At 46.8% G+C, this 19,370-nt stretch overlaps 1 protein-coding gene across 3 annotated transcripts in view; it reads left to right on the top strand.

Annotated features, from left to right (window-relative positions):
• Positions 1-19,060, top strand: part of adck1 (aarF domain containing kinase 1) — an 87,269-nt gene extending 68,209 nt beyond the window's left edge. For all 3 annotated transcript variants that reach the window (XM_047611797.1, XM_047611798.1, XM_047611799.1), the window contains one exon: positions 16,711-19,060. In XM_047611797.1, coding sequence (XP_047467753.1) covers positions 16,711-16,870 — 160 coding nt within the window. In that variant the 3' untranslated portion in view covers positions 16,871-19,060. The remainder of the gene's footprint in view (positions 1-16,710) is intronic.
• Positions 19,061-19,370: the final 310 nt, after the last annotated feature.

The following is a 19,370-nucleotide window of genomic DNA, read 5'->3' as shown; positions in this document are numbered from 1 at the left end:
ATTTACTTAGGTGGATGTACTACCCACCTAGACCAGACCTCGTACCCCCACCCCATAGCAATGAGACTCCTTGATGGTACCAGCCATCCCCAGCAGGATGCAGCCTGACACAGATACACACACAAAAGTGGTTTGGGAACAACTCAAAAAAATTAAACAGAACAAGGTGTTGATCTGACCTCCAAATTCACCAGATCCCAAACTGATCAAGTAGAGGTCCCTCCCCTCAACACATAGCACACAAAGGCCCCCACTAACAACATTGCGTTACCAGACACCACGGGACACCCTCAGAAGGCCCATGTCCATTCTCTGATGAGTCACAACTGTTTTGGAGGCACAACAGAGACCAAAACCATATTAAAAATATTGTCATAATGTTAATGCTAGATCAGTGTATATACCCTTACAGAAGATAGAAAAAACATGATCTTTATGGATTTGGGTGAACTGATCTTGTAAAGTAATTGTGAACTAAAGGAATACAGGGAACTAGACACAAAACACTCTAGGTCATGTGCATTAGTTCTACATGTGCCATCAAGTTGTGAGGTGTCTGATTCTGACCAAACACTATCACAGCCGGGTTCACTGATTAGCACACCTGCAGTCCCAGAAGAGGAGTTAATCAGTGAGGCGTTCAACTGTCAAACTGTAATGAAAAGTTAAAAAGGTTCATAATAATTCATGCTGCTGTTAACGTTTCCGAATATTCAAGAACTCCTTGCAATGTCCATGGTGTAGAATTCACACAGGACTGTGTGCTGTTATCTTGCCTGGTTATGTTATGCAGTTTTCCATCTCACCTCAGTGATACACCCTGGTTGATTGTCTTTGAGGTTTAGCACCAGCCATCAACGTGGCCTTTGTGGCTATATTGGTCATGCTTATTTTGCAACTTGCACCATAGGTATGCACCTGGAGAGTCTTGGGGAAATGAGTAGTTGCACAAAATGGCATGTGATCAAGTGGTGTCCAAAAGGAGACCTCTGGTGAAGATATTTAATTTTACTCAGACCTTAATGGTTGATTTAAATAAAATGTCAACGTGAAACTGTATCACTTGTTTGTCTGCATGTTCAGTGATAGAATGTCTGTCACATTTTGAAGTTGTAAAAATTGGACAAAACATTTTCAAGTGAGTTGAGATCTCGGCTAACCGACGTGTATGATCGGTTAACTGAATTAATGGAATTAAAAGAATTATTTTATAATTTACAGTAATTACTAGTAGAAGTGTTGATTTTCAGTGATTGTGTGTTAGGCACAGAGTCTAAGATGAGTAATAGGTGAAGCAATGTAACCAATGTTTGTGAAATCAGGAGCAGAATGGACAAAACAGGACACAGATGGTAGGCGGAGGGGTATTAATTAATAAGTCATAAATGTAACGCCCTTATTGGATAAAAGTAGTGGGGTGAGGGTTAGTCATGATGATGTGTGGAAAATAGGATGTGTCTCGAAATAAGAGTATAAAAGATGTAATACATTTCATGGGATTTTCGCCTCGGACACGGACTGTGCTGCATGCGGACTGAGCCAACTCTATGCTATTTTGGCTTTCAAAGTTTGGTCTGGATTCCCCCTGCCAAGCAATCGAAGTTTGAATTATTTTTTACACTTTGGATTTCCATTCGTTGGACTTTATACGGAGTCGAGGAGACCAATTGGAATACATTTGTGAAGGAATTAAGGATTTACCAAAGGACAGAAACATTGTTTATCGGGACTTCCCTATTTTACCGACTTGTTCTGTGTCAGTAAAAGGACTGAGTTAGGGCATGGTCGCATCGGCCGTGCGGCTCACTCGACGCCTGTCATTCCCTAAAAAGGATTCATAGGAGCTCATGGGTAATTCTTTTTTTTTAAGTTTTTCTTTTTTTTTAATTATTTTTGGATTAGAATCTGATAAGGATATTGCTTATTAGGTATTACATGATTGAATTTTAAATATTATTTTAATAAATATCTTATTTTGGTTTTGATTAATTTATTGAGCTGTTGCAATTGCTTAAGCTGGACCTGCAAATAAAATTTGGCTCCAAAGGTCAGAAGACTTTGCTGACAATTATTTCTCCTTTTTCACTGGTACTCATGACCATAAAACTATAGGCGATTCGAATGGTAGCTCCATCACGTAGCTCTTATTGGTTACACTAGTCAAGTCCACTTAAAACTATTTTATGTCCCTAGGGCTTTCAGTCTAGCCTTTGAACTATAACGTGGCACGTACCAAGTGCACAGATCCATTAGGGGTAAGTCACCACAACTGACGGGACTCAACTTCGGACCCAGCTGCGGGAACCCTCCCTGACTGGCGGTTCCGGGGGACATGAGGAAGCAGGGCAGACGTCAGGATTAAAGGTGGTTAGAAGCCAGGCGAGTTACCCCGCCTACAGCTTGAGTAATGCTATCATTGAGTTCAGTTGGGGTAATACTAGACGTGAAGCCGTAACCCTGTATAAACAGAGAAGCTGCCAATACCTGTACCTGTGGGATCTAACACATGGCGCCCAACCTGGGGCATGGCAGAGTAAGCAGCTTTAGCCATGCCTAGAGAAGAAGAACCCTGGTAGCCCAGAGAGGTTACCATTCGTGTGAGACTACCCGAGGTAGTGGAGGTACCCAAGGAGGTGATTGGAATAGCAGTATGAAGCATCAGAGATTTTGTGAGCTGTTTGGAGCCGAGGTAGTGAGATAACCAACGCTCTCAACCTGTCCATTGCGGCGAGACGCGGGCAGGAGAAGTAGCAGCAGACATCGCTGGAGAGACCCCAACCGACGTTCTGGACACCCAACGTGATACAACAGATAAGGGTGCATGTGGTGCCATCCCCTGACCCAGGGACAAAGAAGGATACAATAAAGGCCTGGTTGGATTGGGCCGTAAACGTAATATGGCCAGGGGCATTGGGAAAGGATCCCCAGCCCGTGGGGACATGGATAAGCCCCCAGGAAAAGTATGATCCAATCATGAAGATGCTGGGGAAAGTGTCTGGAGCTGGATCGGTGATAGTAGGAACAAAGGCCGTAGCGGCTAAACAATACCAAGACAACAAATTTTATCTGGACTTATTGCGAGGATTCAGCGCTATGGCTGATCGCTTTATGGGGGACCCCCCTGAGAGTGTTGCGGGGAGCCATAGAGGAGGCGATATCGAATCCAGCTCCGACTCTGAGCCCAGTTCCCAAGAACTGGATCCTTCTTTGGAATGGGACCACGAGGGAACTACCTTTGGATTAGAGGCTCTGCCCGCGAAGTTCGAGCATGTCTCAGATACACTGAATGCTGTACGGGCCTATCTGCAGCGTCAGGGGTAGAGTTGGTCATCCCGGTAGAAGCCCTCGGGGGAGCTCATGGAAAAGGAGAACCGAGCGGACTGGCTCCCTCCCCTGACCTCTGTGCCTGCAGGGGCTCTGAAAATGGAAGGGCCAATCCCCAGCAGTAATGTATCAATACCATGGTGAACCATGGGACTTTGACGGACATGGACTAATTGTCCTGACCAACCCCTGGTGTAATCCTTGGAATACCAAGTTCAAGGAGGAGCTGCAGAGGCAGGCCGGTGAGGATTATGTCAAGGAACTAAAAGACTGAAGGATGGAGGAAGTGGTAACCGAATCCTGACTGTCAGCAGCTCATGCCACTTCACCATAATCCATGTTCCAATAAGGGACTATGAAGCAGGGATTCCCCAGGGGGATTATGAGAAGGAGTTGGTCGAGGCCCTAGAGAGTGCAGCTAGTAATGCTAGATATGCCCGAATGACCATGTGTGTTGATGGAATAAGATCCGGGAACCTGCCATGGGTAGTGGATGAGAAGACTATGGTGAAGCCGGCCACATACACGCAATGGAGGCGTGGTCTGGGATCAGGCAGTTGGTCCTTGTCACCCCTCAGAAGCAACAGAAGGAGCGTCGAGAACAGTTGACCAGGACCCTGAACCAGCAGGAGGACGAGTGTTCCTGGGCACGAGTCAGGGAAGAATCGCCGGCAGCCCCTGTGAGAACTTTGCGACTTAGGAGCACCTCCACCCTGGACAGAGACAACGATGGGGGACAATCAGCACCTCAGCGACAGCCGTCACCAACCAGAGCCCCATCCAGACAGGGGCTCAAGGCTATAACCCCCGGATCCGGGGGATCACCTAGTAGGATCAGGTTGGGGCCAATAAGAGATTACCATGACATGCAGACCGAGAGAACCCCTGGAGTAGCTACTGTTGCCTAACAGGAGCAACTGGAAGAGGGGGCATCTAATGTATCGGCCCAGGGGAACTTATCTGCCTCAAGACAGAATGCGCCTAAAGAGACTTCACCCCCACCTGGGCAGCCACCCAGAGATCAGTATCAGCGGCAGTGGCAGCGGGGGCGAGGAGGATGAAGAGGAGGCAGACACCATGGCATCCGTTAGACAAGAAGATATCATGGGGGCTAGGGAGCTGAGGGTCAGCCAGAGGAAAGGAGCAAAGAAGAAGGCCCCGGTATACACCATTTACCATACCTCGGAGAGGCTGGCACGCGACGTTTCCTTTGGATTTGTGGAAACGCGGGATTGGTGGAAGGCATATATGCCCAGAAGAATGGGGGGAATGGTTGGACAAAGAAGTTGTGTTGCCAGTAAAAGTGCCAGTAAGGGAGTGGGCTAATTTTTTAATGGCACCCACCTACCCCACACTAAGAAGCTGTGAGAATCTAACCACCGACTTCAAAAATGCATTCCTGGCCATCTCCCATTATGTCATGCTGCAACGTCCGAAGAAAACAGCCCTCAAGTATGCTAAAGAGACTGAAAACCGACAACTGCAGGAAATATCCTCCAGCGACGACGAGGAGCCAGGGACATCTGCCCGGGATGGAACTGAGCTGCAGGATGCAGCCGTGAGAGCTAACAGCTGGGGTGTCTGCAACATCACGGGGATGTTCCAGCTTTGAGGAATTTAAGAAGATAAAAGTACTGGTGCAAGACAAGCCCCCTATGCAGACTCTGAAGGATTATTTGAGGCAGAACTGGCTCATGGTAAAATCCAGCACGAATGAAAATCAGGCACGACTGACGTGGCTGTCCCATGTTACCGGGCAGCCTATGGATCAGGATGAGACCACAGAAGAACATTACAAAAGGCTGGTATTGGAGGATGGGGAGATAGAAAAAGCACGTGGACAGCTGGATCAAGGGCAGACTCTGACCCAGATGTGGTACATCTTGAGCCAGACAGTTCCTGCCAGTCGGAGTGTTAAGGTGCTTAGGAGGCTGGTGAAAGGCCTGAAAGGGGAGTTGTATTATGTTACGTTGGATGCGGTAAACAGCACCCCGGATCAGATAATGGAAGCAGTGAAGAAATGGGATCGTAAGAGGAAGTTCGAAGAGGAAAGGCGGGTCGAGGGGAGTCAACGTACTCAACAGAAGGCGACAACCCCAAGGCCCACCGAACTCACAGAACCAGCCAAGAAGGGTGGATCAACAACCTCCTGCAAGAGGTCCTCTAACCTACCCTCCTAGCAGCAGACCATCCGACCAGAAAGCACCCAGAGGAGAACCAAGCAACAAAAAGACCGGATATCTGGCACCGAAGGAATATGAAAAGCTGTCACTAGAGCAGAGGGACGCTCTCTGACTAGCCTGCCAGCAGGCAGCTGACGGAGGGAAGAAGGAGTAATGGACATGACAGCTTGAGTCACTCTGGAACATGCATACCAAGTTAAGGATAACATCGACACCCAGGTGGACAGTGTCCCCTGTCTGGTGGACTCGAGGGCTGAAGTGTCTATGACACGGAGGGCGCTGAGTCCCAAGGGGAGATTGAAGGTGCAGTTAACGGATGCCTCGATCTCAGAGGTCCCCTACGTCATTTGGAAAGGGATAGTATGGGTCCTGGGTCCGTATGACATGGCAACTATAGCAGACTTAGAAGAAGCCATGCAACCACAGGAGGGTGGAAGAGCGGCTGAAAGTTTTATAGGCGCACTTGGTTAAGTTGCCAACGGTTGAGGACTCGACCACCAGAGTCTGGTACAAGTCGGTGATAACCAGAGGTGATGGAGAAGAAAATACAGGAGAGTGATCTTTCTCCAGAGGGGAGAACGCGACTGAGAAGGACCGAATGTGAATGTGAAGCGAATGTGGCAAGGTTTAAGAATGACTGTGGTGATCTAGGAACCAAGTACCTCCATACCACAGAAGGGGGAGTACATCCACCGGTTCGGCAGTATCCCCTAAACCCAGGAGCAGGGTTAGAGATGGACCTCGTCGTCAGGGAACTGCTGGCACTGGGGGTGATTCGCCATGAGCCGAACCCTATCACCAACAGCCCAATACAGGTGGTGAAGAAGCCAGAGTCCTCAGGAGGGGATTGGCAACCCGTGATCAATTTTAAAGCTTTGAATAGAAGAACTGTCGCCAACAGAGCGAGTTTCATCAACCCTCAGGGAACCCTAAAGATCCTGAAGTTGAAACCCTACAAGTCCGGTATAGACGTGGCTAATAGATTTTTCTCTCTTTGACTAGCCCGGGTTCGCAAGGAAAAACAGCCTTTACCCATAAAGGAAGATCCTATGTTTGGGAGAGGCTGCTCCAGGGTTACAAGAACTCCCCTAACATATTTCAATCAGCAATTATGGATGTACTTGAAGGGTTGGATGCTACCATCTATATAGACGACGTGTTCATCGCTGAATATACGGAGGAGCAACACCTAAATAGAATGCACAAGATCGTAGAAAGACTCACAGCGACGGGGCTTAAACTGAACCTGAGATAGTGTCAGTTTGGGCGAAGACAAGTGGTTTTATTTGAGATTACAGGTGTCTGACGATTTGGAATTATCCGAAGAATATAAGAAGAAGACCGAGCAGATAGAACCCCCATCATCATTGAATGAGCTGCAAAAGGTATTGGGCTTGTGTAATTACGTGAGAGATCACGTACCAGGGTATCAGAGGTATGCAAAACCTCTGTATGTCAAGCTTAAGCAACAAGACAAGGCAGTAGAGTGGGTCTGGACTGCAGCTGATCAGTGCAACTTGGAGGTCCTGAGAAAGGCAATCTAGGGAGCCCTGAGGCTCGAACCCAGGAGTCCTACAGCGAGGCTGGTTGCAGAGATAAGTTGTGAGCACTATGGTGCTACCGTAAAAGTAAGCAATGAAGGCGGTGGACTGGTTACCCTGTGGAGTTTTACCCTGTCTTTGGTGGAAAAGAAGTATCCGCTCGAAGAGAAGGAACACACGGTACTAGCAAGGTACTGGAGTGCCTTGAAGGATTTATCCCAGGGGCAGGAGGTCCGGGTCATCACCCAGAGCCAGATACACCATTTCCTCAGGAAAGCTACTGTTGAGAGTACAAAAGCAACCAATGCCAGATGGGGCCGATGGGAAGACTTCTTGTTGGATCCAGATATCGAGATTGGACCCATGCAACTGCAATGTCGGAGAAACCAGCGCAAGAGGATTTTGAATGGACTCTTTTCACAGACGGCTCCAGGAAAGGCCCCAACGACACAGCGTAGTGGGGGTTTATTCTCAAGCTCAAGGAGAAAGAGGAGTACCGTCAACGAGGGAAGGCGCCCTGCAGCGCACAAGCTAGGGAAGTGACAGCGGTATTGGAGGGCCTACTTGAGTTGGAGAAAAGGAAGATTCAATGAGCAAGGATTATAACAGATAGTCACTATCGTGCCCAGGCACTGAATGAGGACTTAACCATTTGGGAACAGAATGGATATGAAACCGCAAAAGGGAAAGGAGTGGCCCATGAAGATTTGTGGAAAAAGATTGCGGAGTTACAACTGAACATGGACCTTATAGTGGTGCATCAGAAAGCGCACACCAAAGAGGGAGCTCACTGGCGAGGAAACGAGGACGTGGATCGTTTCGTCCAGTTGGGGAAAATTGTCTTTGTCGGGATCGAGAAATGGGATAGTATGCCTAAAGTTAAAATTGTCCTGAAAGACTGTGTGGAGGGGGTGACGCGGGCAGTGCATGAGGCACTCGGCCATGCTGGAGCTGTCACAACGCACAGGGAGCTGGAGAGACAGCAGCTTTGGATTCCAGAGAAGGAGGTTCGGCATGTTCTCAAAGACTGTGTTGAGTGTGGTCGGTACAACGCGGGTCAGAGAGGACAGCGAACAGGAGGACTTACCATCAAGAGCACCATACCAGTCAGTTTGCATGGATGTAGCAGGGCCCTTGGGGATAACAGGTATGAGAGGACAAAAATATCTGTTGGTGCTTGTGGATTCTATGTCAGGATACGTTGCAGTGAGACCTGCACGCCAGGCTAATGGTACTAGTGTCAGCATGTTGGACCAGGTGTGTTGCTGTCTTGGAATACCAAAAGAGCTCAGAACAGACAATGGGACTCATTTTCGCAACGCAAAGGTGGATCAGTGATGTCAGGAGAATGGAGTAATTAGAGTGTATTCACCACCGTACACACCACAAGCCAACGGAGTGGTGGAATGGACCATTGGACTGGTAAAGAGCTGGATTGGAAAGAACGCCAATGGCAAAGAATGGAGTACTCAGGTCCTGTCGCTGGTCAGGACCCTGAATGACAGAGACCGTGATGGACGGCCAGCACCGGCAGAAGAGCTGAATTAGCGCCCCTTTATGTCACAAGAGGTTGGGAGGGGCTCTGAGGATAAGAAGCCACCCCCGGAAGGCAAGATGTCATTACATGTTGGACAGCGAGTGTGGATTAAAGCGCAGAGCCACCCAGCTGGAGCAGCAGTGAAGGCAAAGTACGACGAGACTGACATAGTAACTGAGATTTTAGACCGGAACACAGTTTGGTTGAAGAAATCGGGAATCCAAGGAGTAGAGCAGCTGAAACCAGTTCCAGACTAGGTGACTTGGGCTCTGGGCAGGCAAAGCCCTCAACATATTGTATGCTAAGAAGGGGATTTCCACAGATGACAAGGAAATTGTACAATGGAGAGAAGTTAGAAATAACTGTGTGGTGTGTTGGAAACCCACCACCCTGGGTGTTCAGCGGGAAGGCCCAGGAAGAAACAAACCACTCTGAGCCGAAGCCAATCGGAAGGAGGTTAAGAGGATGAGCCCTAAGTCAGTAAAAGTGCTGGATGGTCGTGTGTGGACTATGCTGGGTGAATACCTTGCCCAGGCTGACGTTCTACACACAGTGGGACCTGGGAGGGCAGAGGGTGGATTACTGGGAGTGTACCTGTGAATGGGATGGTCAGAGAATACATCCTTGTGGCGACTGTATGCTGCAGCAAAGGAGCGAACGACTGCTGCAGGTTGAAACGGCAGAGGGTTGGCAGGTGAGGAAATTTTTAGATCCCCTGCAGTCTCTGGCACCGTCGGCATGGGAAGAAAGAGGACAAGCAGGGAGCGGGAGTTATCCTCTCAGTTCCCCTGATCCCAGCTCGCCAGGACTGGACCATGGGAACTCACCACCTGGGGTCGACTCGTAGAGGATGTCTACTCTGATCCTACCCTGGCAGTCCAGGGCCTGGAGCCGATTCCTCGGGAGGAACAAGCGAGAGGCACCAACCTCCACTACAGGGTCACGTGCATGGATGCATGGGGCCACCAGGCAGCGCGAGCTAGGGAAAAGAGCAAGGAGTTTGACGTCACACCGGAGCCGTGGCGGGGGGATGGCGTAATCCAACTGCCAGGAACATGGGCAGGGCGCGCGGCCACCCCCACATTTCCGGAGCAGCTCACCAGGGTGCGGCTCTCAGTCCGGTCAGTAGTTATTCCATTTCAAGGAGTGTACTCGGTTGGAGCAGTAGTGACCTGCCTGGGGGAACCGCCGAAGCCCGAGGGTGCAGTCGAGGCAGGAAAAGAAGGACGAAACCTTTTCCAAAGGCTCAAGCTAAAGAAATGGGGCTGGAAGCCCCAGCAGTGACCGGAGCTCAAGGACAGCTTCAAGTGAAAGGGAAGGAGGATAAGAGGCGAAGGAGACGGACCCCCGTGCCCTATATAGAACTCCCAAATGAAAGGATATATTTGAGAAAAACGAATCGGTATTATTTGTATGATTATAATTTTTGTGGATCTGGAGCCTACTGTTGCAGTAACATAGAGCTGACCAGGTCAGCCGATCTGACTAAGTACTATGTGTATGGGGGATCAGAGTTGTAGTATATCTCCCTCAATTATTTGTTCTGTAGGAAGGAATGTAAAAACCAGACAGTACCTGAATCTCCTAAACTAATGCCCTGGATACTTAATACGGTGTACCTCCGGGTTGGACAAGAACTGATCAAACTGAGATAGGGAGTGAACCATTGCCAGCTGTGGTTAGGGCTATACATGGAGGTGTGGCTCGGGAACTCACTCATGTGGACTTCCAGCCTTCAAGTACAGATGTTTAAAGCAAAGAGTTGATGATCCAGAGAGGATTGTTATTGAAAACCAGACTGAAAGGCTGGGGGTACAGGTGAGGGATTTTCCTGACCATCAATATTCCATGTACAGGGTGCCTGCGATTAGATGGGACGGGTCGCTCGATTCCGGGCGCAATCGATCCGACCGGTGGGCAAAACTAGTGGAGCCCGTGGATCATCGTGGTGAACCCCTGTGTGCGGAGCTCGCAATGGTGAGGAATGGAATACCTCCGGATCAAATTCCAGATTACCAGGAGTTGGAGAACAATGCGTTCCTTTCTAATACTACCTGTTTTGACCCGCTCCAGCCTACTGAGTGAGTTATCATCACTCGTTATCGCTGGATGTGGAGGGGACTGGATCCGTATATTCGGGACGGCTTCAAAGTGTATAATTGCGGTGGCATCCATCCCTATCCAGCGATGGTCCGGCTCATGAGGGGATAAGTGTGGTGCAATCTGGGGGCAGGGAGACCTGCGATCGCCTCGACCTAAGGTGACAGTGATTCCATTGGAGCCTGGAGGGAAGAGGAGGAGCTACTGGTTGTAGTTAAGAGTAAGGAGCATGGGACATGGACACACTCACTATCTGGGGCTCCAGTGTGAGTGGTGGGGTCAAGATGACTGGTGGAACTCTATCCTGTCCTACTAAATGGATTATTTTTAAGTTTAGTATCAGCTTTTTAGGTCTTTTTTCTATTTAGATTTTTTGTATTGCCATGGAAATGGTCTTTGGGAAGATGGACATGTGAGGGTCAGCTTCACCTATATGAAGGAGTATAATCAGACCTGCTGGGAGATTAAGAGGGAAGTAATCACAATTTTTCCCCGCTCTGTACAGTGGATCATTCTATTAACTGCACTGAGGATGTTTCCTACGATTTTGAAGATTTTAATCTGTCAACAATAATGCAGTTTTTCGACTCCCATAGAGTCGAAGGAGGGGGAGTGATATAAGCAGTGGAGGTGAAACACTGGTTCCGGATGGCATCCTCCCTCAGCAGCGAGCGACTAGCGCAGTGCGAGTTAATTGGATTCAAGTGGATGGAGAGAACCCATACTGGCACTGTACACACTCATGTGTCGAAGGACGGAATATAACCTATTGGGCCGAGGAGGTAATTTTACCAGCTCACCATTTCCAGCAGCGATGTCATGCATCGATCCTGAAGCCGGAGGTGTTCTGGAGGGACCTGAATCTGACCTGTGATACACAGGATCTGCCAGTCCCGGACCAGCCCCTAACAACCTCTGGTAGTAATACTACCTCGACAGCCAGCAACTCCACGTCGGTGACTGTGACAGCTGAAGGACTGGGCCCAGTTGGGGGGAGACCCCAAACGGTTCCGTCAATCAGGGATCAGGGATTTGGAGGAATGTATGCAGGAGAAAGCCTTTAAGCTTGAGCTATGTTACTGGAACTGGGGCCTATTGTCTGCAGGGAACAGCACTATCTGGTCCTGAGTCGCCAGACTGAGAGAGGAACGACCATGAGAGGCAATCCACCAGAGTCTGGAACTGTCTAGATTGACGACTGGCTGAACCACAGCTTGCCATGGGTTTGGAGGAAAACAGTGGCCTGCCTGAGAGTGACTACTGATACCACAACACAGCCTAATCATCTGGCAGGCCATGAGCAGATGGAGATGTACGTACAGAAGTTCCCCACACCTGAGGATCTATGGTCTGTACCTTCAGGGGATTTTGATAAGATTGACAAATATGTTTTGGGGAAGATGGTGAAGGACCTGGACGGTAAAGACTACTCCCAGGGCGAGGGAACCAGGTCGTCCGGCTGGTCGTCACCTAGATGTGATATCACACAGGCAGGAGCCTGGGAAGAAGGATATTGGATTTATAATTGTTCTCGAATGCGGGGCCATAACGCCATGAAGGGGGTATTGGAGCAGTGGCCGCTATGGGGGGACAAGCCATATAAGACTTGACCATGGTGGGGTCTGCAAAAGGAAGAAACTAAAGCCTGGGTTTTACCATGCCCGTCACAGACCCAGAACTACCGAGTTAAGTATGAGTATGTGGCTACGGTCTACTCCACAGGAGAAGGACTCAGTGAATGGTACGGTTGGACTGGCATCAGACCAAGTTTGACTATGACCCCAAGACTGTGGAAAATGGTATGTGATCAAGCAAACACCTCTTGCACTATAGAGCTCCCCGAAGACCTTGTAGTACACTCAATGACTGGGACCAGGTGTGTGCGTGGTGGTATGATGGAGCTTATGACACCTACCAGCAGGGCACCACATGGTTTAAGAACAACATCCATCTGTTTGGTAATTTGACTAGACAGAAGCAGAGCAGTTTAGAGTGGCAGCAGGTGCAAGAGACTAAACAATGGAGTAAAGGATGCTTAAAGGCTTTGTTAGGGCTGATGGCCAGGAGGTGACCAATCACTGGAAAACCAGTACCCGTGGTCAATAAGGCTGGAGGAACATGCTTCGCAAAAGCCTGTGTGAAGGGAAGGAGGTTGAAGGATTTGAATGGATCGGACCTAACAAGATGTACAACAACGGGACATGTGAAATGCTGCAAGAACACTGGTTGCAATGCGATGGACATGATTGCACAGTGGCAGAATTGTATGGAAGAACGGTCCTGGAAAGTGCGTTGGAAGTACCCAGGGAAATCCTGGAAAAAATTGAAGACGGAGCCCTAGCTCTAGGATTGAAACTTTGATTGGTGCCATATGCGCTAATCGGAATAGGGGTAGGGCTACTAGCGCCACTTCTAGGAGGACTGATCAGATCTGGAGTCAAGGGTCTCTGCAGTAGGGGGCGGAGAAAGGAGACTACGCCCAAGAACAGGGAGGAGTTTGAGCTCCTCCGCGAGGAGGAAGCGCCTCGCAAGTAGGGGGTTCTGCTTGTCAACATGAACCGCAACCCGGACTTGACTGTCATGGTTTATCTTCTGCTGTACGGGGCTCTGGATTGGAAACCAAGGGTTCAGGGTCCTCTGCCTAGTCGAAGGAATTGTACGAGTACTGATTCTGAACGTATGGAGAGGTGAGGCCACGTACACCACATCCTGGTTTGGTGAATTCCTCCTGGGACGGCTCAAAGTCGACACGTCCAGAAGAGGGATTATGAGAATGATCATTGTGGTAATCTGGCTGGTGCAGGATATGGCCTCACTGTGGTCCAAAGTCGCGTACTGGGTGAATTTGGATCTGGAAGGATTGGTGGTCGTGGGTCTACTGAGTTACGTGTATTTGCAAGTCAGTCAGCTGAAAGGTAACCAGGCTCAAATGTGGGCTCTCAAATTGCTACGTCTCTGCTTGTGGGGATTTGGTTGGGGAATTCTAAGTATGTGCCTGTTGGGATTCATCACCAACCTGCCTCTGATCGTCTGGTTCGTGCTGTAGGGGCATCAGTTCCCACAACCTGCTCGGAAGGAACCGGTCAGCAGTCCCCCCGGTGAGGAAAAAACCTTAGCGGCCAACACCCGATGCTGGACAAGGGGAATGGAGCACATCTACGAGGAAGTCCCACTCCGACGCCATTCTAGGGGTGCTAACCTCGTGACACAGGCATTTCAAGGCATTTTGCCAGCTAAAGTTTTTGCGCCAACAATCATCCAATCAATTTTCATGTTACTATGTATGGACAAAAGGAGAAAGCAGTGGGTGGAGAGGCCCTTGGGTTATAACTAGCGGAGCAAAGAGGAAATGGTCAGTTCAAGGTTGGGGAACGGAAGAGATACATGAGTGGGAAGATGTCCAACTCCAGCAATGCAAGTACCGAGTCGGCAGTAACGACCACATCAGCAATATTTATGGAAGTTAGTACAAATCTAACTTGCATCCAGAATTGCTCTGAGACCCAGGAACAGAGATCGACTTTACCAAAGTGGATTTCTGGGCATTCGAGTGCATATGGTTGGTGTTTTGCTCCACCGGAGTGTGGTCCAAGGAGCAGCTCCTATGAATTATAGCCCCACTAGTCGGCCTCATCAAAGCTTTGATCGAAATTGTTGTCAGGGGATATAAGAATCAGCTTGTCCTGGTTCCTGATCTATCTGCGACCAGATTGCTACCGGCGTTCTGTGGGTCTTAGGCTGGGTGGTCCTGTTGATCATCTATTGGGAGGGAGCTGAAGCATCGGTCTCTATGGCTGGATGACTCATGAACCCCACCTCCGGAGCGGAGGACGAGGTGGCTGGACACGTTCGAGGAAAGGGTCCAAGGAGGAGGAACACTGGCCTGAGTCTGAGAAAGAAAAATCTGTGGCTCCGCTTGCAAGAAAGAGAAAAATTAGGAAAAAAAGAGAGAGAATGAAAATAATGTTTTAATTATAGGGGGTGCTGTATGCAGTGGGTGTGGGACCACCCTAAGAGAAGTAGGCAGTTTGTGGAATCTAGGAACAAGAATTCAGTTTGTAGTGGTAAGCGAGGACGAGGATAGTGTGTGGGGAGGGTTGGCTGAAGCAGTGGATTACAACTGAGGCGGCTTCCCCCTACCCCGGTGTCCTCGGTTGAGGAGGCACCAGTGGATTTCCAACCTTTCTCGGAGTTGTTCGAGCAGCTGCCCACGGCTGAGGGGCCAAAGGAAGCCACTCTCGCACCGCCATCAGAAGATCGGAATGAGGGACTGGAAACTCTGCGAGAGGAATATGTACCTGACGTGTTGGAATTACTATCTGATGATTCTTTGGATGGAATGGAAGATCCTGAGCCGTGAAATTCGTTAACTGTGATCGCCTGTGATCTCAAGAAGGGGGAGTCAAGTCAGTTGAGATCTTGGCTAACCGACAGTCTAAACGCCTTGCACTAAGTGTATGATCGGTCAACTGAATTAATGGAATTAAAAGAATTATTTTATAATTTACAGTAATTACTAGTAGAAGTGTTGATTTTCAGTGATTGTGTTTCTTCAGTCTAAGATGAGTAATAGGTGAAGCAATGTAACCAATGTTTGTGAAATCAGGAGCAGAATGGACAAAACAGGACACAGATGTTAGGCGGAGGGGTAAAAAGGGGAACTGTAATCTGTCGGCCTGGAGACAGGTCAGGACATGTCCAAACACACACGTAGTGGAAAAGTACAAAAGATGATCTAATGTCCAAGTATTAATTAATAAGTCATAAGTGTAACGCCCTTATTGGATAAAAGTAGTGGGGTGAGGGTTAGTCATGATGATGTGTGGAAAATAGGATGTGTCTCGAAATAAGAGTATAAAAGATGTAATACAGAAGTATTTCACAGGATTTTCGCCTCGGATACGGACTGTGCTGCATGCGGACTGAGCCAACTCCCTCGCAGTGCTATTTTGGCCATCAAAGTATGGTCTGGATTCCCCCTGCCAAGCAATCGAAGTTTGGATTATCTTTCACACTTTGGATTTCCATTCCTTGGACTTTGTACAGAGTCGAGGAGACCAATTGGAATACATTTGTGAAGGATTTTACCAGGGATTTACCAAAGGACAGAAACATCATTCATCGTGACTTCCCTATTTTACCGACTTGTTTTGTGTCAGTAAAAGGACTGGGTTAGGGCGTGGTCGGCCGTGCGGCTCACTCAACGCCTGTCATTCCCTAAAAAGGATTCATAAGAGCTCATAAGTAAATCTTTTTGATTAATTATTTTTGGATTTGGATCTGATAAGGATATTGCTGATTAGGTATTACATGATTGAATTTTAAATATTATTTTAATAAATATCTGATTTTGGTTTTGATTGATTTATTGAGATGTTGCAATTGCTTAAGCTGGACCTGCAAATAAAATTTGGCTCCAAAGGTCAGAAGACTTTGCTGACAATTATTTCTCCTTTTTCATTGGTACTCATGACCGTAAAACTATAGGTGATTCGAATGGTAGCTCCGTCACCTAGCTCTTATTGGTCAGACTAGTCAAGTCCACTTAAAACAATTTTATGTCCCTAGGGCTTTCAACCTAGCCTTTGAATTATAACCTGGCACATACCAAGTGCACAGATCCATTAGGGGTAAGCCACCACAACTGACGGGACTCAACTTCGGACCCAGCTGTGGGAAGCCTCCCTGACTGGCGGTTCCGGGGGACGAGAGGAAACAGGGCAGACGTCAGGATTAAGGGTGGTTAGAAGCCAGGCGAGTTACCTACAGTTGGCCTACAGCTTGAGTAGTGCTATCAGTGAGTTCAGTTGAGGTAATACACTGCTGACATGAAGCCATAACCCTGTATAAACGGAGAAGCTGTCATACCTGTACCTGTGGGATCTAACAACATATTGATTAGTTATATTTCCTACTACAAAAATGCTATGTATAAGATTTTCTCTCCAGAATAGCAAAAAAGAGTGGCATGTGAAAATAAAATCTTGACCCTTAACTTCTTTCTTTCTCTGGCTGTGACCGACAGGCACAAGAGGAGTAAGGCTCAGTCCAGGATGAGGCGTCTGCAGATCACGCTAGCGGAGTCACTCAGCCTGTGGAAGCTCTCGGTGTATGAACTGTTTCTGTGGGTAAAAGGCTCCATGGTGGTACACTGGCTCACTGCTCTGTTGGCATTTCTGCACTGAGCCACATCTGGACGTCACACTGGAACATTAGCAACAGGCTGAAAGTGTGAGCTCTCAAGGGGTTTTCAATACACACATCAACACATTTTGAATATGTGCCCATACACGTCCACATGAATGAGTTCCACTTATGTTAATGATACAAATGTAACCGTGGTGTATACATGGACACAAGCTGTCCTAGGACACCAGAAGCAGCTGTGGCTGTTTTTTTTTGTTTTTTTGTTGTTGTTGTTTTTCTATTTTCTGGCTGTTACATTACCTCAAGATTCAAAGCTGTCTTCTCAGCAGAGTTGAGATAAACATTTTCTTTTATGACAGTGACATAATTTCTACTGATATACTTACTTATTTTAATGGTACAGCTGTCATGTTGTGAGTTTATGGTCGTGGTCTCATTGACCATGTCTGTAATTATAGGCTTAATGCAGCATTGGGTCAATGGATAAACTGTAGTTTGTCAAGAAATCGTTTTAGCATGTAACACTAGCCATCTCCCCCTGCTTCCACTTTTTATGCTGTATGGTAAAGTCTTTAGCTTCATATTTAACTCACAATATGACACTGGCATCTATCTCGTCATCTCACTTGCAGACCATAAAATTATGGTATATATTAAAGTAGATTATGATTATTACTTGGGACACCAGAATTTCTAAACTAATGCGAGTACATCCAGTTGAGATGTAGTAGTCATGACCTTGAGATAAGACAATAAGATACTATTACTTCTATTTTCATATAGGCAGCCTTTAAACATTTCACCACAGCACATGTAACAAGATGCCAAATCGGTCACCATCACTTCGATCTCATGACAACAGAATCAAATCCCCTCACACTAATTGTACCAACAAGGTGACAAAGACTGCTGAAAACCTGATATGAAGAGTACACCACCAGTCAAAGGTTGTCTTTATGAACTGTAACCACTGTAGAGGTGATTTGTAGTATAGTCATGATGATACAACATACATAAATGATGTTGGACTACTGATTCATTCCTGCTCCTCAACAAAATACCTCAGAATGAAGTTTTGCAGGTTATGGCAGAATTTTCTGGTGAAGCCGAATGCACTGCATGCTCAACTAGGTTAGAGTTTTGCATTATTATGAATAGTAATGGATCATGTTTACCATTTCAGTGATACTGTTTTCAGATCAAATACAGTGCACTCATTCCTCAAGCAAAGCCGTTTTTCATTGTTGTTACTTATAGAAGTGTTGTCCTTCAGAACACAAATGGGATCTTCTTGAGATAAATCTTAGCCAGTGTGAACTGTAACAGCTGATAGTGTGGCTCAGCCCTCTCTAGTTCACTGCCTTGTTTGAGTTTTTATTTTATTATTATTTTTTATTTTTATTTTTTCATTTTTTTCTTTTTTTTTTAGAAAGTGACTTTAACTTTATATTACTATACGCCCGACTTTCTCTCCGTCAGTGTTGTTATTGCTGTCTCCATTTACCTTGTGAGGACTTGCTCATTTCATTCTTACAGAAACATGTAATGTTGATGGTTTGGTTCAGGGACACCATTTCAGAACTTCCCTGTATGTCACAATGTTACAGCAGTCCAGGGATGAACTGATTTCAGGTTGCACTCATAGTGAAAACCTTAATGAAGGAGGCTACACCAGCAGTCAAACATTGGTTGCAGGTTCACCAGTTGATGGACATACATCAGTACAGCAAGACAAAGTCACAGTTAATGCAGTTTATGTCTGAGCCACTCTGTGCCACAGCTATAGTCTATGGCCCAATCTATTGTGTGATGTTGAGATTTGCCAAATTAGGAAATGAGAGTAGCAGGAAAAGGATTTGCTGCTTGGTCCTAATTCACTCCTTTTTTTGCTACATAGTGCGCTCTACTTGTCATTTTATTTATTATTTACTTTATAGCGTTTTAAAAAACTGACCCAAAATGTACTTTTCTTTTTGTCCCACAGGCCACCTTTCATCTACCTATGGAATAAGTATTGTAGAGATTACATACGCTTAAGGGTTCCTTTTTGATTCTGTCTGTACTGTCTCTATCCAAACTTTGGAAATAGTTATTTTATTTTATTTTCCATAAAGACAGTTGCCTTTTATCTTTGTTACATATTAAAGTTTCTTATATATTATTTGGCAAGCCAAAATTGTCCATCATTTAATAATTGATCAATTAAAAGAAAACAAAGAATGTTACAATTTAAGTGTACATTGTTTTTTTATTCTTATTTTATTTTACCTCTCTTTACTTTTCTGCTAACATGTAGGCAGCTTACTGTATTACTATGCCCCAGAGAACTAATAGCAAGAGAGAAAAATATATTTATTTACTTCTGACACACCTAGAGACTGTTTATTATTTATAGTTTACATGTTGGTTGTTTCCTGCACTGAAATTGCAACGAAGACCCAACGAAAAACGTATCGTACTTATCGCCATTGTGAATCAGAAGCCTGTATCCTTATTTGTAGTTCAGTGGTTTGTTGTTGCTACTTCAAATGTTCTAAG

This window comes from Mugil cephalus, chromosome 17 (genome assembly GCF_022458985.1).
Source record: "Mugil cephalus isolate CIBA_MC_2020 chromosome 17, CIBA_Mcephalus_1.1, whole genome shotgun sequence".
NCBI lineage: Eukaryota > Metazoa > Chordata > Actinopteri > Mugiliformes > Mugilidae > Mugil > Mugil cephalus.
Note: the sequence above shows the minus strand (reverse complement) of the source record. Positions and strands in the feature narration are given on the sequence as shown.